The sequence below is a fragment of the Artemia sp. Qi Xiang Cuo genome, chromosome 14, assembly GCF_049724085.1.
Source record: "Artemia sp. Qi Xiang Cuo chromosome 14, ASM4972408v1, whole genome shotgun sequence".
Taxonomy (NCBI): domain Eukaryota; kingdom Metazoa; phylum Arthropoda; class Branchiopoda; order Anostraca; family Artemiidae; genus Artemia; species Artemia sp. Qi Xiang Cuo.
The window spans coordinates 43,152,583-43,179,197 of record NC_142807.1 but is presented as its reverse complement, the minus strand read 5'-3'; the positions used below and the strand labels follow the sequence as shown (position 1 = coordinate 43,179,197).

Genomic DNA, 26,615 nt, shown 5'->3' with positions numbered 1-26,615 from the left:
TTAATTGACGCAAGTTTGCGTTAATTAAACTTGCTCATAACGCAAGTTTATCGGATCTACCTATTTTACGCCCCACCCCCTAAAAAAAACCCTGGATCCGCTACTGAGTCCTGGTCGGAGTAGATTTGGTTATTGAAGTCAGGGTAGGGGTCAAGTTGTGCTAGGAATAGTTTTCAAAGCAAACATTGTCGTAGGAGTAGTCCTTGTCAATATAGTAGGAGTACTCGTGGTTGTAGTTTTCAGAAACTGGACAGTTTCTGAAAATTACAACTTCATATTTATAGGTCAGATTCTTGCTTTATAGCAAGAAATTCCTGATCTATCCAAATTTCTTCAAGTTGTAACTTAAATTTTCATTTTACTTAAATGCTAATGCGCATATGAGTGTTATTGGTATGTCATTTATGAGTTTATTTATGAGTCATTTATGAGTATATGAGTCATGAGTATAGTCATTAATGACTATAGGCCTACTCATGACTCAGAAGTCATTTATGACTTCTCCTAAGAGTACCTTCATGGTTTTCATGGTACCTTCATGGTTTTGAATTAAAATAAATACAATATGTCTATGTTTAGTATACCACGGAGGGAGGGGGATACTGACTTCTTTGTTCCACTAGGGACTAGTAAGGCAGCAACATCCTTGTGCAACATCCTAACTAATTGGTTAGATTTTAACGAATCTAACCCTTATCACATATATAACAAAATGTATCTATGAAGCCTCTCTCTTGAAAAAGGCTATTCGTATTATTAGGTAGGCTACAATTCGTATTATATTAAAATCAATAACTGTAATGCCCTTACTCTTTGCCGATGAACTTGTTTAATATGAATTGTAAACCAATAGCAGTCCTTTGTTTTGCTTTTCTTTGTAAACCGATAAACACGGAACCATGTGCAACCAACGTATAAATAATAGTTATCTTTTGTTAGCTATTATTTGTCATTTCAGCAATAATCTTTCCTTTAGGAAAGCTTATTGCTTTCCTAAAGAACGACTTAAGTTTTTATGTCTTTGTTGTCGTTTTGCGAGCACAACTTTCTTTGATGTCACGAATTGGCTTTCCATCACTTTCTAGCTTCCATCGCTGTCTCTGTTGAAGGCTTCTTCCGCTGAGGAGCGTTGAAAGCTTTCTAATCCATTAGGCCTGCAATCCACGGTTCATTAATCTTTTTTTCATTGTCTCGCGATCGCCTACAAACTTGTGTAATAGTCTTGCTTTCTAAAGCGGTGATAGACTAGACCTCATTTTTCTTCCAGGGGCTGAGTATTGTTATACAAAATTTTGAAAAATAATGACCCAGGGGGTCAGCAAAAAGAATGACCCAAGGTTTCTAAGCCAGACAATTTGTCAGAATAGACCTCGGGGCTTTTATCTACTGCTATTCCTTTTGGATCTAACCCATTTAGAATTCTGCTGAAGTGGAATGACAATCTCTTTGGACCTTGAACAATCTCTTAGGACCTTTAAAACCTGAAGATAGATCCAACTGTAAAATATCTGTTTTTTCAGTCTTTGATCACGAAATATCTGATAATTGAATATTAGCACGTAGCCTACACAGAGGACGTGGCTCAGACTTTTATGATTTTCTTTCTACGACTGTCTGCGGATTTTTTTCGCATAATTTGCTTGTTTTTGAGGGTTTTTTTTTTTTACAAAGTCTGGCACTGAAACAATTCCTGTGTTAGCCTACACGTCAGCTTGGATAATTCGGAACATGCCGCAAAAAAAAAAAAAATCGAAGATGATTTGCTAGTCTAGAACTGCATTACTTTTTCGGGTGATGCATTGTTCAACCAATGAAGACCCTAAAATATTTTTTTTTTTTTACTTTATATTACTTATTGTAGTTCTGTAGTTGTAGTTATTGTAGTAATGATTTTAAAAATCAATTTTGTTGTTTAGCTAGATGGTTTCTGTTAGAATCATTATATACCATTTTTACACAGGTTACAGAAATATTTGACAATCATTATTATTTATGATGGAAAAGCAAAAATCTAAGTTGATTTAACATAGATTTACCTTAAACCATTGTTTATTCAAACGCTTAATATTTATCTGTTCTAGAAAATATTTCGGTTTTAACTATTTTTTTTTAGTCTATATACCATTGTGCTACCTTTTATGGAATAGACCATGTTCAGCCCTTAGGGAGCAACCTAGCTCATTTATGGAAAGCGTCAAATGCTGCTCTTGATTTTTGACCTGACAAAGTATTTCTGGATTTTATGTTGTGTATTCTCCCTAATCTCCTTACCCAGTGCCTGAATCCTTTCTGCATATTATCTGTTAGAGAGGATTCACACTTGCCATTTGTCGATAAACAACATGGTCAGGAATTCTAGCGAAGATTGTCTTATTTCCGCTTTAGACGTAATCAGCTCTTAGAGGGTGTAAATATTTCGCAGTGAGACGACGCAATTTCCGTTAAAAAATCAGTCTTAGGGCGTATTTAAGCGCCTCGTCATTACAGCGGATGTCCGCTTACCTTATTTATGTACCTGATGGCATCTCACTTTTTGGTTAATTAGTACTTACGTCGCTCTTTATTTTGAAAGAAAAATGAAAAGGGACACCTTACTACTTCCAATCGAAAGAAGCAGGGGCGTCATTTGTAGACGAAAAAAAATTTAGAAAAAAAAATATTATATAGACTATACGGATATGAACCCCTCTCCCCCCCCCACAATAAAAATGCTGGAGCTACACCCATCGAAAGAAGTGGTTTCCACTGTTGCTAAAGAAGTAATTCGGCAGTATTGGGTTTATGGCTGTTTTATTTCCATCCGATGCCATTTTCCGGGAGTTTCAGGCTATATCTCGGAACAAGAGCGGATCCTGGATTTTTTTCGGGGGGGGGGGGTTAATAATTTTCGACTCGGTTTTCTACTAATTTTACTAATTTTTACTAAGGTTTTGCTAATTTTTGACTCGGTCCTTGTCTCGGAATTCCCATTTATTTGTTTAATAGTAACCAGCTTAATAGTAACCGAAACTATACAAAATGGAATTTTGAAACCAATAGATACATGAAAAGAGTCTGATTTTAAATATGTAAGTTTAGTCATCAAGTTTAGTCCTACCCATCAAAAATTACGAGCCTGGGAATATTTGCCTTATTTTTGAAAAAAAAGGTCATAGAATCTAAAAAGTCATAGGATCTAAAAGTCATAGAATCTTTTTGAAAATCACACCATCAGATTCAGCGGATCAGAGAACTCCACTGTAGAGGTTTCAAGCTCATATCTGCAAAAATGTGGAATTTTGTATTTTTGCCAGAAGAAAGATCACGGATATGTGTGTTTTTTTTCCCCCAGGGGTGATCGTATCGGCCCAGTGATTTAAGAACACCGTGAGAGGGTTCATTTTAACGGAAATTAAAAGTTCTAGTGCCCTTTTTCAATGATCAAAAAATTAGAGGGCAGCTAGGCCCCCTCTCACGCTCACTCTTTTCCCAAAGTCACCCGATCTAAATTTTGAGATAGCCATTTTGTTCAGAATAGTCGAAAAATATAATAACTATGTCTTCAAAATTAGCTCCGCTTCAGTATTTTCTTTCACAATATCAAAATAGAACCATTTACTAATTTTTTCTCTTTCTCGAATCATTTTAACTGCCTTTTATATATATTCCAGGCTCGTAATATGAAGTTTTGTTTACAGGACTCTCAAAGTTTTTATTGCTCCCTAACTATACCTTTATCTTATTTTGACGCATACTATTAAAAAACTAGGATTTGTTTCCTATTGCCCTAGTTTCCTTAGCAAGGTCCCACAATTTTACCATTCCTTGCGGCCTTTACGAGTTAACTATGATTAGATTGCGTTTTTATGAGACTATGAAGATCTTGGTGTTGATTTTGAGCAAAGGGGGAGTTTAATTTTAGGATGCCCCTTCATGGTGTAATTCCTTGAGGAGTTCAAATCTTATTGACGTGACGTAAACAAACTTTGTGGAATTTATATAAAAGTCACTTTGTTTTTCAAAGAGATGAAATTAAAAATGTATGAGTATCTGAGCAAAACAATTACGGAAGGATAATGACTCACTAAAAGACGTTGAGGTGAAAGTAGTTGCCATTTGTGATTATTTTTTCAGAGAACATTGGAGTAAGCCATTTCTCCAATATTAATCAACCTTTGAAGTTTTTGATTGATTAAATGAATTCATCTTTTGAAAACACGGCAGATGTCGGACAGTTTCTTGGAGTAGTAGCGAGATTTCAAAGCTTTCGAGTAGTTTATCGGCGACAATTATTGTTAATATTTTTTGAATATTCTTGTGCTCAAAAAAGTAGTAGCCTAATGGTAAGTTAAATTTAGAATTAGTGGTCGATTGTTGCATATACTTGTCAATTCATTTATGTACATCTTTTGATATATGCATAATATCTGTAATTTATGTCGTTGTTTTTATGCCCATGCAAAATTGTGGCTTAACTGGCGTATGGATTCTTGCAGATCATTTACCTTTTTCATCCTCAGAAATTAAAAGTGTAATTATCATCAGATATGAAATTTGCAATCCGATGGTAGACTTGCTGTGCAGCATGTTTATCCTTTTTTATTTTTTAAGCTAGAAAACAGTTCGACATAGCTTTAAATTTATGTTTTTTTTTGTATTCTGTTAAACAATTGGGTATTGTTTTACTATCTGTAAAACACGCGAGACAGACACTCGAGAAAAGCGAAGACCAAATGCCTATTACGTGGTATCTTCCTATCTAACGCTGTATAACAAGGGGTTTCTCACTCCGGGAACTATATTTAAACTTTAGTTTTTTTGGGTTTATAGGGAAAAAAGGTACCTAGGTTAGGTTACGTATTTAAAATACACTATGCTTTACCCCCCCCCCCCCCCCCTAATGTGCAATTATATAGCCGAATTTTGCTTCTAAACTATTATATTTGTATCCTATTTTGTTTTATTTCATTAGCATTAACTAAACTTCACTTCTCGCGTGTCTTACAGATAATAGAACAGTACCAAAAATTAATATGTAAGATCATTCAAGAAATTGGCCGTCAGGAACCCTTCTATTATGTTTTTCAACTTCATTGACCAGTTACGTAGAGGTCGCTTAGCCTTCTATGACTAGCCAATCAAGTGTATTCAGCGTATGTTTTCTTTTGGTCGAACTCTTCTTATTGCCTATTCAGGGTCCTAGAGACATATAGATAAAGTCTATTCATCGCTTTGATATTATCTACTCGTTTGTATGATAATTCTTTCTGTTTTTCTTCGACTTAACCCTCTCATCAATAAGTTGTTTCATTGATCAAACAGTTCGTGGTAACGAACTGTAAGTAAGGAGCGACCCGGCTCAATAGTAACCGAAACTCTAAAAACCGGAATTTTGATACCCATAGATACATAAATAGAATCAGATTTTTATGCTGATTTTAAATATATATCATTCAGTTTAGTTTTACCCATCAAAAGTAACGCGCCTGAGAAAATTTGCTTTATTTTGGAAAAAAGGGGGAAACACCCCCAAAAAGTCATAGAACTTTAATGAAAATCACATCATCGGATTCAGCATATCAGAAAACCCTACTGCGGAAGTTTCAAGCTCATATCTGAAAAAATGTGGAATTTTGTATTTTTTGTCAGAAGAAAGATCGCGGATGCGTGTTTTTTTTGTTTTTTGTTTTTATTTTCCCAGGGTTGATCGTATCGATCCAGTAGTCCTAGAATATCGTAAGAGGGCTCATTTGCGGAAATTGAAAGTTCTAGTGCCCTTTTTAAGTGACCGAAAAAATTGGAGGGCAACTTGGCCCCCTCCCAGGCTCATTTTTTTCGCAAAGTCACTCAATCAAAATTTTGAGATAGCCATTTTGTTCAGCATAGTCGAAAATCTAATAAATATGTCTTTGAGGATGACTTAAGCCCCCACAGTTCCCGGGGGAAGGGCTGGAACCTGGTAGTTATGAACTTTGCCCATTGTTTACATATAGCAATAATGTTTACATAAGTTTACATAAGACGTTTCAGGAGAGATTTTTTTCTGATGGGGGGTGTTGGAGGAGGGGCTTAAGGGGGAGGATCCTTCCGTGGAGGATGTTTTCTTGGGGGAAGGGACATTTCTATGAAGGGGGTGCCGGATTTCCCAGCATTATTTAAAAAACGATCAGAAATTAGACAAAAAAACTAGTTTTTTCAACTGAAAGTAAGGAGCAACGTTAAAACTTACAACGAACAGAAATTATTACGTATATGAGGGGTTCCCCCCTAGTCAATACCTTGCCCATTTCGTGAAAGTTTTTTTTAATACTTTTAAAAGAGCTAACTATTATAAATAACCGGCCTTTGGGTTTTAGGGGTTTCTGATTTGAACAAAATTTGTACTTTAGCGTAAAAAGCATGGTATCTTCTAGGGGGAAACTCACTAATATACGTAATAGAGCATACAAATGTAGAAGTTCTTTACGCAAGTTAATTCGTAAGTTACGTCAGAACAAAATTTTCAGAAAGCCATTTAGCCAAAAAAGTAAAATTAATATGCAAATTTCGTTTTAATTATTCATGTACGGCTAGCCAAAATCAAAGCTGCATTAATTCAAAAACGTTCAGAAATTGAATATAAAAAAACAAATTTTTTAAACTGAAAGTAAGGAGCGACATTAAAACTTAAAACCAACAGAAATTGTTCCGTATATGAAAGGGGCTGTCCCCTCCTCAATACCTCGCTCTTTACGCTAGAGTTTGAATCTGTCACACAACTTTATTTTTTAAAACTATAAAAAACTTTAGTGTAAAGACCGAGGTATTGGGGAGGGGACAGCCCCTTTCATATACGGAATAATTTCTGTTCGTTTTAAGTTTTAATGTTACTTACTTTCAGTCAAAAAAACTTGTTTTTTCTATTTACTTTCAACCAAGGCGACGGTCATATCTGTGCATGGGTGTGAGGACTCCCTAGGTTTTAGGAATCACTAGATGTTAAGGATAGTTTTTAAACAATTCGAGTGTAACCAATTTGCCTTTATGGAATAATGCCTCCAATGTCCATCATAGAAGTACATTTAATTTGGTTATATCTGAGACTATATTGCACTCTCGGTTCTATCTAGAAGCTTGGATAGGTTCCTTAATAAGTTCTTTTTTATACTAGGATCTTAATTCTCTGTTCGTACATCTTTTTCTCCGATTTTCCTTTTTTGTTTAATGTACCAAGGACATTTAAATTAAAACATTTTTGCCCCTTGGGCCCTTTTTAAATATATTCATAACTGGAAACTGGTATTTTCAAAGATTTTTCTCTTGGCTGTTTCAAAATTTTGAATCTTTTAGGGTGGCATTACATTTTCGTAAGTGTTATTATGTTGAACAATGAAAATAAATAAGCGAAGCTGTTTGGTTAAATTTGACGACGGTTTTGTCATATTTTTAGCTTATTTTGAGATTTATACAATTGTGCAAGTTTTTCACTTAACCGATTCAAAGAATCAAATTTCCTTTTCACTGTAATTGGCGGTTCAATTATTTGACTTGAGTCAAGATTTTGAATTAAAATCAAATTGGTGGAAGTGAATAAAAACTTAAGAGCCTAATAGAGTAAATAGAGTAAATCCAAGACAGATGGTCTCTGTGAGAGGCAAAGCTGGCATAACTTTTTTAGATTTGTATAAAAATGATTCATTTCACTTTTTGATAGATAGTCTATCATCCATCCTAGGGCAAAACTAAGGTAGATAGGTATAGAATATTCAAATAGTTTATCGGTTCTGTGAGCCATATAAAGGCAATAGTAGATCCCAAAAAATTATTCGAAGATTAGAATATTTCTGCCCAATCAGGCATTGAAAAAAGGAGTTTGATTGTATTCTCATGAGCAAGATGATAGTTTAATCACGTGAGCAGGATGAACTTTGAGTTCATTAAAAAAAGGCGTAGGGAGTATGATGAGGGTAGTCAGATTTTCTTAGAAATAATTTTCTGTCAGAAGATTAGGGACGCCAATTCGCGAAAATGTTGGGGGTGGGCAAGGATTATTTGTCTAATTTTTATTAATAAAAATACAAAAAAGACATTTACAAAATATAGGGTAGAGTGACAATTACCCCTCTCCAATTGACACCCTTGCAAAACATGTAAGATATTAGCAGATTGATTGGCAGAAAAAATCGGGTTTATTGTTCAATTCATTTCAATTTAAGATATAACACACTATTTGATTGACTTTATTCACAGTTTCGTTTAAAACTCAAACGAGCAAGACATGTATAAAAAAGACTAAGAAAAAACAGAAATTATTGTCTCTATTGTTATGAATGACATAACCAAAAATTCTGCAATTCTTTTTATTACATGTCTGCATATCGTACATTATAATCTCTTATTTAGCAATCTTTTCACTTAAAACAATTTATGATCCTCATTATGTTAATAAATCTTACTTTAAAATGGCTAAATTTGAGAATATGACATTTGCTTTCTTTAGAAGTGTTACTTTATGACCAGAAAAGAAAACATGACGCCTAAACGAGATTAAATAAAAAAAACAAGTTTTTTAAACTGAAAGTAAGGAGCGACATTAAAACTTAAAACGAACAGAAATTATTCCGTATATGAAAGGGGCTGTCCCCTCCTCAACGCCTCGCTCTTTACGCTAAAGTTTTTTATTGTTTTAAAAAATAAAGTTGTGAGACAGAGTCAAACTTTAGCGTAAAGAGCGAGGCGTTGAGGAGGGGACAGCCCCTTTCATATACGGAATAATTTCTGTTCGTTTTAAGTTTTAATGTCGCTCCTTACTTTCAGTTTAAAAAACTTGTTTTTTTTATTTAATTTCTGATCGTTTTTTAGTTAATGCAGCTTTTGTTTTGGCTCGCCGTCATTGAATAAGTAAACAAAATTTGCATAAAAATTTTACTTTTCTTTTGCTAAATGGCTGTCTCTAAATTAGGTTCTGACGTAATTTACAAATTAACTTACGTAATTCGGTTATGAAGGAGGCTGTCCCCTCCGCAACGCCGCGCTCTTTACGCTAAATTTTTTTTATTGTTTAAAAAAATAGAGTTGTGAGAAAGTCAAACTTTAGCGTAAAGAGCGAGGCGTTGAGGAGGGGACAGCCCCTTCATATACGGAATAATTTCTGTTCGTTTTAAGTTTTAACGTCGTTCCTTACTTTCAGTTAAAAAAACTTGTTTTTTTTATTTAATTTTTGAACGTTTTCGAATTAATGCAGGTTTTGATTTTGGCTCACCGTACATGAATAATTAAAACAAAATTTGCATATTATATTTGGTTAAATGGCTTTCTCGAAACTTGTTTAATTTTATTTACGAACGTTTTTATTAGTAATAAATATACGTAACTTAGAATTAACTTACGTAACGAACTTCTATATTCATAAATTTTTAACACGTATATTAGGGGGTCCTCCTAGTCAATACCCTGCTCTTTAAACTATAGTTCGAATTTTTTTTTCCAGTTCTTTAAAAATGACCTCTTAATCACAATCAGTTGATCAGTTGAAAAACTTGTTTTTTTTTATTTAATTCCTGATCTTTCTCTTTAATAATGCTGGGAAATCCGGCGCCCCCGTCATAGCAATGTCCCTTCCCCCATGGAAACGTCCTTCATGGAAAGATCCTTCCATATAGCCCCCACCCTCTCCTTCCCCCACCTACCAGAAAAAATCTCCTCTGAAAAAGTCTGTATACTTCCCAATAACCAATACTATATGTTAACATTGAGTAAAGTTCATAACTTTCAGCCCTCCCCTGGGGACTTTGGGGGATCAAGTCATCCTAAAAGACATTTTTATCATATTTTCGACCATGCTGAACAAAATGGCTATCTCAAAATTTTGATCGGGTGACTTTGGGAAAAAAATGAGCGTGGGAGGGGGCCTAGTTGCCCTCCATTTTTTTTGTTAAATTAAAACGGGCAATATAACTTTTATTTTCATTTCAATTTACCCATCAAACTTTTTACTATGCAACCGGTTTCTTAACGAAAACCACTGGTACAAAAAAAAAAAAAAAAAAAAAAACCAAAAAAAAAAAAAAAAACAAAACGTGTTAGTTATTCTGGAAAAAAATTTAAAATTACCAATTTTTTTAGATTGGAGCTTGAAACCTCTACAGTAGGGTTCTCTGATAAGTTGAATATGATGGTGTGATTTTCATTAAGGTTCTATAACTGTTAGGGGGTCTTTCCCCCTTTTTTCGAAAATCAGCCAAATTTTCTCAGGCGCTTGACTTTTGATGGGTAAAATTAAACTTGATGCAACATATATTTGAAATCAGAATTAAAATCTGATTCTCTTGGTGTATCTATTGGTATCAAAATCCTGTTTTTTAGAGTTTCGGTTACTATTGAGCCGGGTCGCTCCTTATTTACAGTTCATTACCAAGAACTGTTTGAAACATATTTATTATAACGATAATTTTAGCTGCTTGTACGGTAATAAAGCAGATGTGGTTTATTCCGCCGTAAAAGTGAAGCAAAATTTATCAGAATTAGTTTCTCAATTGATCGTATATTAATTATATAAGCGATTCTTATTTTCTAAGAAGTGACAGGAAAAATCTTATGTGGCGAATTACAAAATAAAATTTAATGCAATGTGCACATTGAATTTAACGAATATATAATGCCCTATAATTTATGTTTCTTAGTTTTTTTGTTTTTTTTTAAGCCAAAATTTATTTCGCCAATTCTCTTATTACAAATTGCATGTCTTTTGTTTGTTTGGAACTATTACCGAATAATATACTACGGTTTTTAAAAACTTACCGTCGGTGAGAGTCGAACCCATGATATCCTGCTGATATGGCCGAGAGTTCTGACCATTGAGCTACAACGGTCCATTGAAAAGTTCCCCCTAGCTAGTAAATTTCGCCTTAAAGTGACCATGGGGGGATCGTACGGCACAGCGGGTCGATACTTCCAGATTTTCAACAAAAAATATATGTTTCGGTATTTTCATTAAAAATAAATCGAAGGAAACCTAGACTTTTTAAAACACTTGTTTTTGTTTAAACTATTTATTTAAAAAACAAATCGAATAAATCCTTGTCCCGCTTACATTTTCGGGAATTAGTGCTCCTTAATGTAACTGCCCCTCATAACAATAAGCAGAAGTAGAAGGTCCCTCCAAAAAAAAGGAATCGTACCGACTTCTCGTCTAGAAAGATTCTGCGACTCGAATATTTTCACGGAAATTTTCTCAGGAGTTTTACAACTGTAGTACTTGTACAAAAATTAAATTCAAACTTACTCTCATATAATAATCTATAATGTTATCATTCCTTTCCTTAATCTTCTTCTTCCCCTCTTTTTTGTAAAAAACTGAGAGATCGAATGAATATAATAAATGTGGTTGGCGGATTGGATCAACCTTTCGGTGGTCTCTTGTACCAAAAAAAGAGGTGGTCTCATCATATGCGTGCGGTCCGAGTTCATTACCTTTTTTGCGATGCTTGTTATTACGAATTCAAGCAGTTATTTATATAAAACAGGAAGAGTTAATTGATTCTTGGTTAGTGGTTATTTGCCAATCCTTATTTGAATTACCAAGAAATTCATTTTATTAATTTTGGTAGTATGTGTTTTGGTCGAACTATTGTTCTTCGGTTATTTCTTATATTTGTTCTAGTGATTGTTTTAGACCAGTTTTGATTTCGTATTCCGGGCTTGAGAAAAATATGTGTTTTATCATTTAAATCCTTTACGGAAACCGAAACACTTCTCATTTCGAGAGCTTGCGTGTTTAAGTCCATAAAAAAAAAAAAAAGGGCTTTAATTCTAAATACACTAAAAAGTTAAAATAATTTTTTTTGTTGCTATGGGAAAAAACTAAAATTTTCTAAGATTAAAAATGAGCGCATAGGACGGTCATAACATATTTCCTAACTATTCAGACACGAGATTTTATGAGTGACGGCTCGACGCTTTTACTTTTAGCATAGTCTCAAAAATTCTTAATCTTTCGTAACTTTCAGGGTGCCTTTAATGTCCCCTATGAAGGTGATTGTCTCTTAAAGAATCCTGCAACATGAGTGTAAGGTTAACTTATATATGGGTAAGGGTGTATCCAGGATTTTTGTTCGGGGGGGGGGGGGGGAGAGGGCTACAAAAAAACTTTAAAAAGCGCATGAATTTTTTTTTCAAATAAGTTTATGTTATATTTTTATGAGTCAAAATTTCGGGGGCAAGGGAGTTCAAAAACGGTACTCCCTCCCCCGGGTAAGGCTTTGGCTCTGAGGGGCTCATCCCTACGCTTCTTTTAAACAAACCTCTTTAGAAATTAGTTTTCATTTATTTTCCATTTTTTCGCTGAACACGGGCGTTGTTTACTATCCAAAATGAGTTTGATTGTCACTTGGTACAAAAAAGGTAACATTTCTTGGAATTATTTTGTCCATGTCGAAACATTTGCTCTTCGGGTTTCCATAAAGCAATTAACTAATCTTTTCGCTCTAAATGATGCTTTAGCCTCACTTTTAATTTCTGCCAAAACTGTCTTTTTCATAAATTGGCTTTAGCAAAATATGGATGTATTTTGTAGAATAATTTTGGACCAACACCAAATTGGAGAAAAGGCAGTAATTAGACTTATTTCTACTTCGCTAAACCAGGATAGAAGAAATCTGGGAAAGAAACAAGATTTTTTTTTGTTCCCAGACGTGTCTTGCATTAAAAATAAATAAAAACCTGTTGCATACGACTTGCAGCTTTTCGAATTGTAAGATGTCCTAACTGCGCTCGTACAGTGTACCTAGAGGCTTATAGGCTCAATTTTTGGCCTTTAAGAAAGGCTATTTTTCTTTGAAATGGTTACTGAATTTAACCGTGCGCATGGGAGGGATCTTTAGGCCTATGCACCTTTAAATACGGAATATATTAGTGACTTTCCTTATAATTGCATAATTTTTCCATATACAGCTCGCTTTTTCTTGGTGTCTTTTTTCTAAGTTATGTCCTTCCGCTAAATATTCCACCCTTGAAAAAATTCATGCTTACGTGCCTATCTACAATATATATGAATTATGTTTGCTGCCAAAGCAAATGGTGTTCAGCAGTTAGTGCGCCCGTAAATGAGATTTAAAAAAAAGATTTTTCCGATGAAAACTAAAAGTAAAATTTATAACTTGGGTTTAAAATTAAAAATGGGCAGAAGTTCAAACCTGATTGCTTTAAAAAAACTTTTTTTTCCCCTATAATTCGTCTCTTGCAAATATTTCACAGCTCTCCCCTGAGGCCAGGGGCAAATTCAGGATTTTTTAGGGGGAGGGGGCAAAATAGGTTGATCCGAAAAAAATTAGGGGGGGGGGTAAAACAAGTTGATCCGATAAACTTGCGTTATGAGCAAGTTTAATTAACGCAAACTTGGGTTAATTAAGTAAATTACACTACTTTAGACTACGGTAGGGGGCCGCTCGCCCCCTGGATCCGCCACTGCCTGAGGCTCTTTATACTATGCGCCTAGTTATGAACGAAAAAAAAAACAGTTTTATTACTTTCTTAAAAGCAATTGTTTGGAAATGTTGGGCCTCCCTAAAGCTGAAGATGACCATCAAATATTTTGGGTTCATTATTAGTTCAACATAAGTTTCTCATTGACATTTTGGTATTTGTAAAGTTAGTTTTCATGATTTCTCTGCAAAAAAAAATGCAATTTTTGATAAAGTCTGTAATTAAAACGTACCGTATTTTACTCAATATAGATTTTTTTAGTTGAAATTGTCACTAGATCGTTTCCTCTCCTGCTTTAGTGTAAATAAAGCTTTACCGAAGAACACTTATGGTGATATTTGTAAGACTGAAATTTAGCTATAGCCAATAATGGGCATCAGTTGATCCATACCCATTCATAATAAAGATGGGGTTAACATCCAGAGCTAGATCTAGCAAAAACCAAAGTTTGGTTTATCTAAACTTGCTGAAGACTAGACTAGTCAGAAAGTTCCACACTATAAGTATATATGAACTTATACTGTGAGAATATATGAACTCATAATGTGTGTATGTATGAACTTTTTTAGGCACTGTTTTACAAAGCGGTAAGCGCGCGACAATTGTATTGAAAATCAGATAGGTTAAACCCGGTAACTATACGAGACGCAGTCTAAATATAGGCATTACAAAGGGTTTCTCACTGCGGGGACTATATTTATAGTTTATTTTTTGGCGGTTTAGGGGGACTAAAAGGTACCTAAGTTGGGTTGACTAGGTTAGGTTAGGGTACGTATTTAATATATGCTAAGCTTTGCCCCCCCCCCCCTAATGTGCAAATATATAGCCCAATTTTGTTTTTGAACTATTATATTTTCATCCTATTTTGTTTTGTTTCATTAGCGTTAACGAAACTTTACTTTTCGCGCGCTTACAGCTTTCTAAAATAGTACCCTTTTTCATATATACTTATGCTCTGAGAAAGTTCTCATCGGCTAGTATGCTTCAAATTACAAGAAAAAAATTCCGCAATTGTTTGGTTACAAAGTTTCAATGATTGCTCAGGTCTATTTTTCAGCTTCAATTACTAGGTTTTCGAGCGGGTTGAATCGATGAGGCTTATTAAATTTCTTTGTAAATGAAACGTTATTTTTGCTTTCGTCGAGATTTCGGATTTGCCATCGTGCTGGCCAAAATTGTTAACGCGTTTAGACCCACGTCCAACCTCACCTAGGTTTGCAGTTTATCATCATTCAAAGTTTTTAATGGCCTCTTTTTAGTTAATTAATTAAAAATAAACTTTCCACAAAATAAGTTATTCAAAGAAAAGTAAAGAGCTCCATTAAACAAAAAATGAGCAAAAATAAAATCAAATAATCTACCAAGCGTGAAACTATCACTAATCAGCATCGATTAATAAATGAAACCCAAAACGAACAGAAATTACAATAAATAACCGAGTCAAACTAAAAACGAGCAGAAATTAACATGATTTGGGCTCAAAACCCCTATGCATTCCTAAGGCCAGAACACAATTTACACTATTCTGAACAAAATAGAAAATTTCTTGTTTTTTTAACTTTTATAAATCGAATAATATTAAGATTCTGATTACTTAATATCGGTATATTTATATTAAACGGACAATGCACATTCATTTGTATTTTTTTCAGTAAAGTACAAATTATGTTCTGGCCTTGGGAAGGCATAGGGGTTTTGAGCCCAACTTGTGTTAATTTCTGCTCGTTTTGAGTTTTCAATTAAACCTTATATGCCCCCAGGGCATAAGTCATAACCCTTGCCCTGAAGACTGCGGGGAAAGTGTCCTGCTCAAAGTTATAATTTTCCGAACCTTAAATTGCATGGAGTAAAATATGTATATCAAATTATGGATTGGATGTGTTTGGGGAAATGATGGGCATAGAAAGGGTGTTAGTAGCCTCCCAATAACTTCTGACTATTAAAAAGGGCACTACCCCTTCCTATTTCAAATTTATTGAGCCGTTTTGGAAGTTTCTACGACAACGCGTTCTATAAGAATCTTTTATGTCCCCAGGGCATAAATTACAGCCCTTGCCTTGAGGACTCCAGGGGAGTTCCATCCTCAAAAATAAAACTTTTATCTAATTATTCACAGCTCTGAATAAAGCAGATGTTTAAAACTACTTATGTGATGTGTTTTAGGGAATGGCAGTCGATAAAGGGGGGTTAGTTGCCTTCAAATCACTTTCGACTATTAAAAAGGGCACTAGACCTTTGAATTTCCAATTGAATGAGTCCTTTTTCATGTTAATACGACAAATATTGCAATAAAAACTTATATGCCCCCAGGGCATAACTTATAACCCTTACCCTGAAGACTGTTGGGGGAGTGTCATACTCAAAAGTATAATTTCCTGAACTTTAACTGCGTGGAACAAAATGGCTATCTCTAAAATTTGATTGGATGTGTTTGGGGAAATGGTGGGCGTGGAAGCGGTTTTAGTTGCCTTCCAATTACTTTCGACTATTAAAAAGGGCACTAGCCATTTCAATTTATAATCGAATGAGCCCTTTTGAAAGTTTCTACGACAACGTGTTCTATAAAAACTTTATATGCCCCCAGGGCTTAACTTACAAGTTGCCCTGAGGGCTGTGAGGGGATTGTCATCCTCAAAGACCTAATTTACAGAACTTAAAACTACGTTGAATAAAATGGCTATCTCAAAATTGTTGATTTGATGGGTTTGGGGAAAAGGTGGGCGTGAGAGTGGGGTTTATTGCCCTCCAATCACTTTCAACTATTAAAAAGGGCACCAGCCCTTTCAATTTCCAATCAAATGAGCCTTTAAACATCTGTCTACACTATTTCCAGCGTGCTAGTTCTATTGGTGTCACTTTGGGGGAAGGGAGCCCTTGCCCCCTCTAGTTTTTGCCCTTGTCTATATTTTTAAAAATTCATTTTTTGGAATGTTTTCAATGGTTAAAGGCCCTTTTTAGATATTTTCATTTAAAAGAAATGGAAAAACAAACCGGAGTGTACTTTTTGAGTGCCGTATGGCAATTTATGATGGCGTTATCAAGTCAACTTTATGAAAAGCGATTAGATACAAAAATTAGCTTTTGAATGAGCACTTAAACAGCTATCTATCATTTTGCAGTAATTTTCTAGTTCTGTTAGTCAGTAGTGCGATGTTCCAGTGCCCTGCCGAGTCATTTATTCCGGAAATGGCACGCAAATTTTACTTTTTGGGTGCGATATTGCACTTTGTTGTTGCACTTTGATGTTGTGCACTTTATTGCACTTTGATGTTGTTATCAAGTCTGATTTATAAAAATCGGTTAGATAGAAAAATTAAAAGGCATCTATGACGTTCCAGTGCCCTGCTAGCGGCGAAGAACAAAAAAGAAGAAAAAAGGGCACATCGGTCCTACCCATACAAAAAAGCGATTTTCCTTTTTTCATGGTTGCAGCTATCGCTGCAACTATGATGATTTTCCTCTTGCTACCTTTAAACTCATCGTCTCGTCTTGTCTGTTTTCTTTTGTCCATATTTTGTCTGCTTGAAGAGACATTTTGATTTGCCTAAATTTTCCCAAGGAAAACCATTAAGTTTGGACAATTCTACTTTTATCTCGACAAGTACTTCCATGTCTTAAGATAGAGTCTCATAGCTGTCAGGAAAATAGTGAAATAAATCTTTCATTTGTGTTCATTTCGGTGTGAAATAACCTGGAACCGTCCCAAGAGAGGTGATTGACCTTATATCTAGTCTATTCAAAGAATCTTATTAAGACCACTGGGAAAGTTAGGGGGTAGCCTGTCCCACTAAGGAATTGATTTGTAAACAGCCATGCACGTGGCATTATGCAGGAGTTGAGGAAAATTATCTTGGCATAGATAAAACAGTTCGTTACCACGAAAAGGAGCGACCCGGGCAAATAGTAACCGAAACTCTAAAAAAGGAATTTTGATAAAAATTAATGCATAATAATTGGCTTTTTATGCTGGTTCCAAATTTATAAGATTCAATAAGGACCAGGTTGCTATCTGTTGAAAATATTGTCATAGCCAATCGAATTAAAGATGTCAATAAACTATATATTGAGCTTTTCAGTAGCAGAGGACGTAATGCCGCACGGAGGCGCGTTCGTTCCTGAAGAGTCATGGAGTCTATGCAAGACAAATGGTTAAGGGGATTTGATACCTTGAAGGATCACCCAAACTCGTCTATTATAAAGTTTCTTGGTTTATGCAGCCAAATTATTTAAAACTGATTGGGCGGTCTTGCCCTAACTTGCAGAGCTTGAATAAGAGATCCGAATAAACGACAGAAGCTAAAAGACGACACGTACTTTCCCGGAAATCTTAGAATAACCATTTAACTTCTCCTGTTTTTAGAAAGTATGAATTTTGTTTCCCCGATCAAAAGAAGCAGAATTATCTTTTTAAAGTTTAGGAAAGGGTAGCCCCTAAAAATGTTCTAGCATACCAGCTAGGAAAAGGCTGAAAAATCGTCATCTCAAAGGAAATATCATTTGACAGATTTAAGAGTTCCCTGTGGTGCCACCCGCTTTGATTGGAAACCGTGCCGGAACAGGAGAAACAAGATTTAACTTTCTTTCCAATCAAATTTCATAGTCAAACCACAAATTCTCAATAGCTTTCAGTGGTAGGTAGCTAGTCCCATGGGAGAATCTGCTAATGGACCCTTTGTCTTTGAGACGGTCAGCCGACTTTGCGGTTCGCAAAATGATTTTTAAGGCATCGAATTCCCTTAATATAGATATTTGTCATAATGCTTGATTTAACTAAGTTGATGTAATGTATTATCAGCTATTATGGAGGAAGGCTGGTGGGTCATTGTATTGGTGGGGGTACCATATGCCTAAAAGAACGCGTTTCAATCCCTAAATTATCTAACATTCCATGAGCCATCGCATCAATATTTAAAGAGGTGCTGTGGGGGCGTAGGAATCAATTGCTCATCTTCATTCATGTTGATTAGGCCTGGGCATGATTTGAAAAATAATCAGAAATTAAATTGAAAAAACCGCAATTTTGACTCACTCTTTTCGCTAAAATTTGACCTTTTGTCCCAATGCTTTCTGAGCGACTAATCAAGCGCAACGGCCGTTGAATTTGAATGAGAAGCGTTTTTAAAGACATTTAAGACTTCAGCGTAAGGAGTAAGTGGTTGAGGAGGGGGTAGCTCCCCTCATACACGAAATAAGTCATGTTTGTTTTAAGTTTGAGTTTTGCTCCTTACTTTCTTTTCCAACAAAAAACTTGATTTTTATTGAATTGACTGAAGGACGTAAGACACTGTTCGTTTTAACTGACACGTGCAATAACGCTATTAGACTTAGTCTTTTGGGCGCAAAACAAAAGTTATAGTTGTTAGAACACGACTGCTTTGAGAGTCACCTGCGTTTTTTAGTTATTTTTACGAAATTTGAAAATATTTATTGTTCATGCTTTAAACAAGGAAATAGACAGAATAAATAATTAATATTTAATGTCGCAATTCTAAAAGTTGCAACGGCTTTGGTAAACTAAAATACTTCAAAGATATTCGATTAAAGCGAAGTTTTGCAGAAAAGAAAATTAATGTATTATTTTCTTTTTTACTATTCCGAATTTATGTGAATTATAATGTGAATTATGTTTATTTAATGTCGGAACTCTTATTTTTGAGTGTTAGGTAACCAAGATATGCTTAACTGATTTATTATTTTCCATTGGAACTATTTTATATAGGCTACTATATGACATCCCTTGTAAATTTTCAATACCTAAATAATTGTTTTTATCGTCACCACGCATTTACCTTTAACATTTATTGCTAATAAAAACAAATATATTGCTAATAAAAACAAATATCCTTTAAGCTATTATTATTCTTTTTTACCAAAATCTGCGTCGTCACTTTGGTTTCTGTTTTTCTAACTCCCGGAACGTCTAACAGTTCAATGAACAAAGAAACATTATATACTACTACTGCTAACAACTCATTGCAGCACCAAGCCGCCTTAGGCCAACACAGCTGCTCACGTTCCCCCTTCATCCCCATCAAAGCCTCCATCTTTACACCCTCCTAGAAAGTTTCCATTTCCCTTAACCCTTTCCTTACGACATCCTTCCGCCCAATTGGGGGACGACCTACTTTTCCTTTGGCCCTAGGTGGTTGGCTGACAAGGACAATCCTTGGCAATCTGTCATCCTTCATCCAACCATAGAAAATAAAATAAAAGTTCAAAGTAGGGATAAAATCCTTTGTAATAGACAGTGTATAGAAAATTCACAAAAAATACCAGATATTTCGGTCACATATACAGTGACCGTCATCAGTAGTAAAGTAAAGTTTAGTTTTACTACTGATGGCCGTCACTGTATATGTGACCGAAATATCTGGTATTTTTTGTGAATTTTCTATACACTGTCTATTACAAAGGATTTTATCCCTATTTTGAACTTTTATTTTATCGTCATGGAAAGGCAGTGTGGTCTCCGAAATTATCTACGACCATAGAAATAATTCTATGGCTCTATATATTCTCCTTTTCCAGCCCCCAAACCTGTTGTTCATCTGGAGTATCATCAGGGCACCCAATTTATTCAAGAACTTAATAAAAGCTGACCAAAAAGAACTTCAACTTTCCAACTCGATTTGGCGGAAAAATTGGTTGAATTTGTAAAGGTTTAGACTAAATTATAATGCTATCTAAAGCTTTGTAGGATCTAAAAATTTAATTTTACTAAAATCTGTCATTTGATTTGCTTCAGTATTGGCCATAGATTTAAAACACCACAACATTATAATGTATGATATACATACTCTGACTTTGAATAATCAGTCTTGTTACAAAGATAGTTTTCTTCCAAATCTTAGTTATAATGGTTCCACTCGCTTATTTGCAATTATTAGGCCTAGTACCATGGGACGGGGCTGTGCTCGGTCGAGCGAATTTTATGCATATAAACGGTGTCCGGCATATCTCCCCTGTTGAATATACCACCTCCCGTAGAAAATACACCGGAAGGAATGAAATCCCCCTACACTGTCATTCACACAAGGAAGAGATTTCTGTGTGATTTTTCTAAATATAGTTGTTTTATTATTCAGTTTTTGTTTTTTTTTGCCTTGTCAATTCGTGAATTGGTGCTCTTGAACTATACGAAGGAAAGACAAAATTATTTTACTAAGAATTCCGTCCAAAATAACAATACTTTTAGTTGAATATCTTGCTATAATAATTTTCAAAATTCAATTGACCTGTTTTGTCAATCTGCCAGGTTCATTGGACCTGCAAGGCGGCTAATAAATTAAACAATCACTGCATACAAGTATTACACAAGTAGAAGATCAAAAACAATGCAAAATTAACGTAGATCGGAACGCTTAAGAATAGTATGACGTGGTTGATATTCACTCATACTTTCCCAACTGTCAAACTACATTTTTACAGGTTTTTTTTTCGGTTTTTGGGTCTCTAGTTTCAGTAAGCAGAAGATTAAAAAAATGAATTAAGGCCATTGGGAGGAGGACAAGAAATTTTCCCAAAGTTGAGAGATATCTGGATCGTTTTTTCACACAATGAAATATTAATATGCCAATTTTCAGAAAAATTATCGCGTAGAATTCGATATGGAGATATGTTGGCGATAATAAAAGAAAACGATTAGAAAATATATTTGGTCCTTCTCCTTTTCTGCCTTTTATACTTTCCTTTAGAATTACCAATTAGCTTAAAATATGGAAAAAAAACTTAAATTTTTTTATTATTCAACGCTATTATTCAACTAAAGTTTCACTTATCTCCCACGCTTTGCTAAATAGCTCAGAAGCCTTGGGTTAAAACTGTTTTTATGTCTTAAGTGAAGCATTAAATTCACTAAGAGGTTTATCAAAGGTAAAAGAGTGACAGCCCTTCCCAATAATTTTTTTCGCAAGGAATTCTCAGTCTGATATGTAGGTCACCAATGATGGCTCCTTCAGTCCCATTTTCTCACGCGTGAATTTTGCAAATTTTAAATTAATCTCATGTCTGGAAGGGTTTCAGATAACTTGTTGTTTGCTGTTTTCGTTTTTTGACAGTTAGTAGTTTTCTGGCTGAAATGGTAGAATCTGCTAGAACATTCTATCCAGGTTCACATGCTGTAGCCTTCTGAATTTGTTTTTAAAAATCCACGTAATTTTTTCTTCGTAAAACTGCAATTCCTAGTATTCTGTTTTTTTTTTTTTTTTTTTTTTTTTTTTTTTTTTTTGTATACTTCTGATCACTATCATGGAGTCGTGCATTACCCGAAAAGGAGAACTTCATTTTTCAAATTCGGATTTTTGCTAGAAACATGCAAGGGGCTATTGACCTGAAACTTCATATGTATGCTCTCGAGGCTCTGGAGCTCCAAGAATTAAATTCAGGACAAATTATATGGAATCGTTTTGAAAAAAGCACGTAAAAATCGCACGTTTGAATTGGCGCCAAAAGAAGGAGTATTTTAAACAATTCCCACATAGCTGTATTGAAGATTTTCGGTACTGGTGCATAATGCGGACATTGCTATATACTGTATCAAAGAAACCAGTCACGAAACCCCTCAAACTGCTATTTCATTAGCAGACAACGGGTGATTTGCTAGATAAATTGATAGCAAAGCCTGGTTTCTCAATATTTAAACGATTGTTTTTGGGGGTGTAGGAGGGAGAAAGGTACCTTGGTTAGGTTTCGTATTTAATATATGCTATGCTTTACCCCCTCCCCCCTAATGTGCAAATATATAGCCCAAATTCGTTTCTAAACTATAATATATTCATCCTATTTTATTTCATTATCATTAACCAAACTTGGCTTTTTCGCGTTGCCCGCATAATGCACCAGTACCAGATTTTCTAATTTATCTCTTTTCTAAAACTGAACCTTGTTAATAAATGTTTTTGTATTTTAGGGCGAATCTTCCTGGACTTCCAACCAATTTTGTCCCCAAGGACTTCCATCCTGATGAATTTCATCCAAGTCATGAGTTTCACCCTGACCTGAGTGATGACAATGACGGAAGAGGTGCTGAGAGTCATCTTCCAAGGGCTGGAAGAATCCCGACTGACAACCTGGAAGGGACTTGTCAGCTATACAAGGGCACTATGTGTGGTCAGATTTTGGCTAATAAAAATGTATTTGTTCCGAATGGACAAACTCAGAAACATATTGAAGAAAAGCTATCATCTGCATTCACAGTTATTACACGTTCCGGGTGAGTTGTCAACAATTCATTGCTAATATATATATGGCCGTAGCCGTACTCGTGTCCCTGCAATTCTTCTTAATAATTCTTAAAAGTTTACGCTGAAAGGTTTTTTTTTCTTTTTATTCTCAAAGAATGTTGTTGGACATACAAATATGGGTGCTTCATTATGCAGAAGGTATCTTTTGCAGAAGGGTATCTTCGAGACCATATCTCCCTGTAGAATTCTTGATTTTTTTATTATTCTCCTTTTAATGACTAATACTTCCCGTATAATTAGCCTAATTTTTTGCCTTTCTCCTGGATTTATACCGGTCCTCCGTGGAACTCTGCCTCTTTAAATAAAACTGTGCCCTTGCCACGGAGGGAAAAATTATTTTTTGGTAGAGATAGAGGAGGTTGTTCATAAAAATGAAAAAAACTCATTTTGAGGCAATGATTTTCTTATTTTTGAGGCTCAGTCTTTGTGGAAGCGATTTTCAAACTTACTAATTTTTAATCTTACTAAGGTAGCCTGATAAGATTATAGCTAGTAAATGTAACTGTCTCTAAAGGAGATACTACAAATCATGTCAAAGAAATTTTTCTTTCTGTTTCCACACACTGAATGTTCTGTACCACAATCTTCAGCACTTTATTCTTTTCATACGCCCTTTCAAAGAGTGTAGTTGAATATGTATCCAAGACCTTATCCAGGGGGTAGGGGGTTTTAACCCCGCCCCGGCCCAAACTCATTGTCCAACTCGTAAAAACGTAACAAAAATGAATATAGACAAATTTTTTATGCGTTTTTTAAAGGTTGTTTTGTAACCCCCCTCCACGAAAAATTCTAGATGCGACTACGTATGCATCTAACTCCAAACTAGTAATTATATTTATATTACGTATTCCAAAGGTTAGTTTTAACCCTTTCCAAAACTTCAGGGAAAATCCCGACATTTTCAGAAAGCTGGCCTTTCAAATGGCCTGCAGTCAAAACTACGCTCATCGTGATACCTATTCTTATGATAATGACAACCTAACATACATATTAATGCAATGTACAACTCAGGTCGGTCAATACTCCAGCTTGAATGCTTATCTTTAAAGTAACTTAAAAAAGGATGAAAATAGCAGCTGCAGTAAATATTACATTTTGGAAAAATTGATTAAAAAAGCGATAGCTTAAAGTACTAACGCCAAAGACGAAGTTCAGCTAGTCATATAAATCTTATCCTTATTAGTTTATACCCGTATTTTATTAAGGCGGGCGAAGATACCATATGAAGAACATGATTATAATAATCATTGCGATAAAACGCTTGTGGTTAATTATTATTATTCATGCAATCTGAGGTCAATCTTAGAATTTAGTGCTGTAAAAGCTACACGACAAAATTTTACTTGAAAGTTAATAAGTCTATCTACGGGGATCGCTTGAACGCTTATCAGAAAGTTAAAATATTGATCTTGGACAGAGAAAGAGAAAAAAAAACCGCTTTCTCTCTATAAGCGAGCTTGAGATTTTTCAAACTATGGTTAATTGATTTGCAACCTAAGCAAACAGTTTTTTGGAAATTATTTAATTCCGCCCAGGCGTGAGAATTTCATAAGTAAAATTATTTGATTCAGATTGTTATTTTTTTACTCTGAACATACGCATTCTGTTTCGGTGGAGGGGAGTGGACCCAACTTCGAGAAAGCAAATAATAAGTTCGGTATAAGGAAAATATAACGAATTATAGGGGCAATTGAGAAAAATTTTGAGTGATAAATGAAAGCTCTACGTCACACCTCTGACGGCATAATGTGTGTAGCTCTGCACAGAGTGTAGCTCCCTGATTACCACAACAAAAAAAACACCAATAAATCAAGGGGACCAATCAGTTATATTATATGCAAGGAGTTGAGCAAAGGCATGACTCTCAAGAAGCTTCAATTCTCTCCATCTATCAGCTAAGATCATTTGTTTGTTCAACTAGTTGAAGAACAGTGGCGTAATTTCGTCAAAATCCTGTTGGGAGGGGCAAAGTTGGAGCCAAGTTTCCCAAATCAAGTAAAAATGACAGTAAAAACCGAGAAATTAGCCATTTGGTACCATGAGACTACTATATAGTAGTATAAAAGTATTATAAAGGTAAATATATACTAAAGAAAACTGATCCATTTCTGTTGATGCTTGAATTATGCAGGCTTGACTTAATTTTGACAAGACTTTTGAAGAAACTAAATTTCAGATGGGGGGGGGCGAACTCCGGTTTGGGGTGGGGGGGAAATCCTGAGAGGGGGGGAATTGGAGACAATTTTTCCAAATCAAGCAAAAATTACAGTAAAAACTGAAAAATGAGCCATTTGGTGTCACGAGACTACTATATAGTACTATAAAAGTATTATAAAGGTAAATATATACTAAAGAAACCTGATCTGTTTCTGTTGATGCTTGAATTATGCAGGTTTATCTTAGTTTTGACAAGATTTTTGAAGAACTTAAATTTCAGCTTGGGGAGGGGGGGGTCAAACCGAGGTCCGGGAGGGACTGTTGCCCCCCCCCCCTGACTAACAGCAAATTACCCCCTGTGTAGAACTGAAGAATTAAGTTAAACAGAGATACCTATTTTTTACATCCCCAATTCTACCTCTTTTTATTCCCTTAAGTTTGACAAAAGTGGAGGTCACGCTTCCAATAATACAATTAGTTGAGGGAAAATACATTGACATACAAGGAGATAATAAAATTTCAGAACAAAATTCAAACAATACAGATTTTGTTTGCTTTTATCTGATTTTTAATATGGTATTACATGACCACTATGAAAGGTTCTCGCGTTCTGTGTGGTGCGAGCTCAACTCGATCGTAGCACATAGTAAAGAGGCTATACTTCTCAAGATTCAGTCAAATTACCAGGTTTAGCAGATATATTGCATAACTGTGGAATCGAAGATCCAGGCAGCCTCAGTCAAAATCTATATTCTGCTTGCGAAGTTCTGCTGTATTTAATGTAAGGGTACAGTAACCGATTTTCTCGAAAAAATACTTGTTTTTGTGTTCTTGACAACCAAAGACTCGACGAAAGCAGCGGAAATGTCGGGTAGTTACGCTGTTAAATTAGTGTATACTTGAAGGAAAAATTATTAGCGTCAGCTTGAAGTAGCTTGTAGAAAACGAGGTTTTCGACGATATCTTCCCCGGGAAAATTTTTTCGCCCGTCTCCAAGTCTTGAACCTCTGAGCACTTATACCTGAGGATTGCAAAATTGGGTATATTTTTGGATACTTTTTTGTACATTTTAGAGCCGATTCTTCTTACAATTTTTGTTTGTGTCTAAATCGAAAGCTAACACAAACTTCCCTTTGTATCTACTGTCTACAAAGGTAGAAAATTGCAAAAACTGAGATGTACATGGGGAAAAAGGATTTTAATGTCTTAGTCAATATTGTCAATTCATTGATGTAGAACCGAAAATTTGGCAACTTTGCTTTCTGAAAGTCGACATTCATTTTTTGATTGAAAGGAATTCTAGCCAGAAGACTCAAATTATTGGTTCAAACTCATTTTTCTTTTCTTTTAGTGACATCTCCCAAAGCTGTGCAGAATTCACTGTACCCGCCCTTTGTTACGCAGCCTTTCCTCTGTGTGATGACAGCAGTCCCCGGCCAATGCCTCGCAGATTGTGTCGCGATGATTGTGAAATACTTGAACATGATTTGTGCCGACTCGAATATGCTGTGGCCAAGCGCCATCCACTTATTGATAAAGTTGGACTTCCCGAGTGCAGTGAGCTGCCTCCAGTTGGAACCAAAGATAGTTACAACTGTTTTAGCATTGGTATTCCAAAGCGGTCAGAAGTTATTGAGGGTGAGTCTTTTTTGGTATAATGCTCAGATGCTAACTATTGGTTATAGTTTTGCTCCGATTTTTTTTATTTCTAGTTATTTGTGCAGTTTTGAACTGCCAAAGTCTTCACTAGGAAGCTCGTTCCGTCAGTTCAATGTA

The 26,615-nt window shown here is 35.2% G+C and overlaps 1 protein-coding gene across 1 annotated transcript in view; it reads left to right on the top strand.

Annotated features, from left to right (window-relative positions):
- LOC148944497 (tyrosine-protein kinase transmembrane receptor Ror-like) overlaps positions 1–26,615 on the top strand; it is a 184,506-nt gene that overhangs the window by 53,316 nt on the left and 104,575 nt on the right. Inside the window, 2 exon segments of the mRNA XM_089099944.1 lie at positions 22,349–22,651; positions 26,191–26,477. Coding sequence (XP_088956070.1) covers positions 22,349–22,651; positions 26,191–26,477 — 590 coding nt within the window.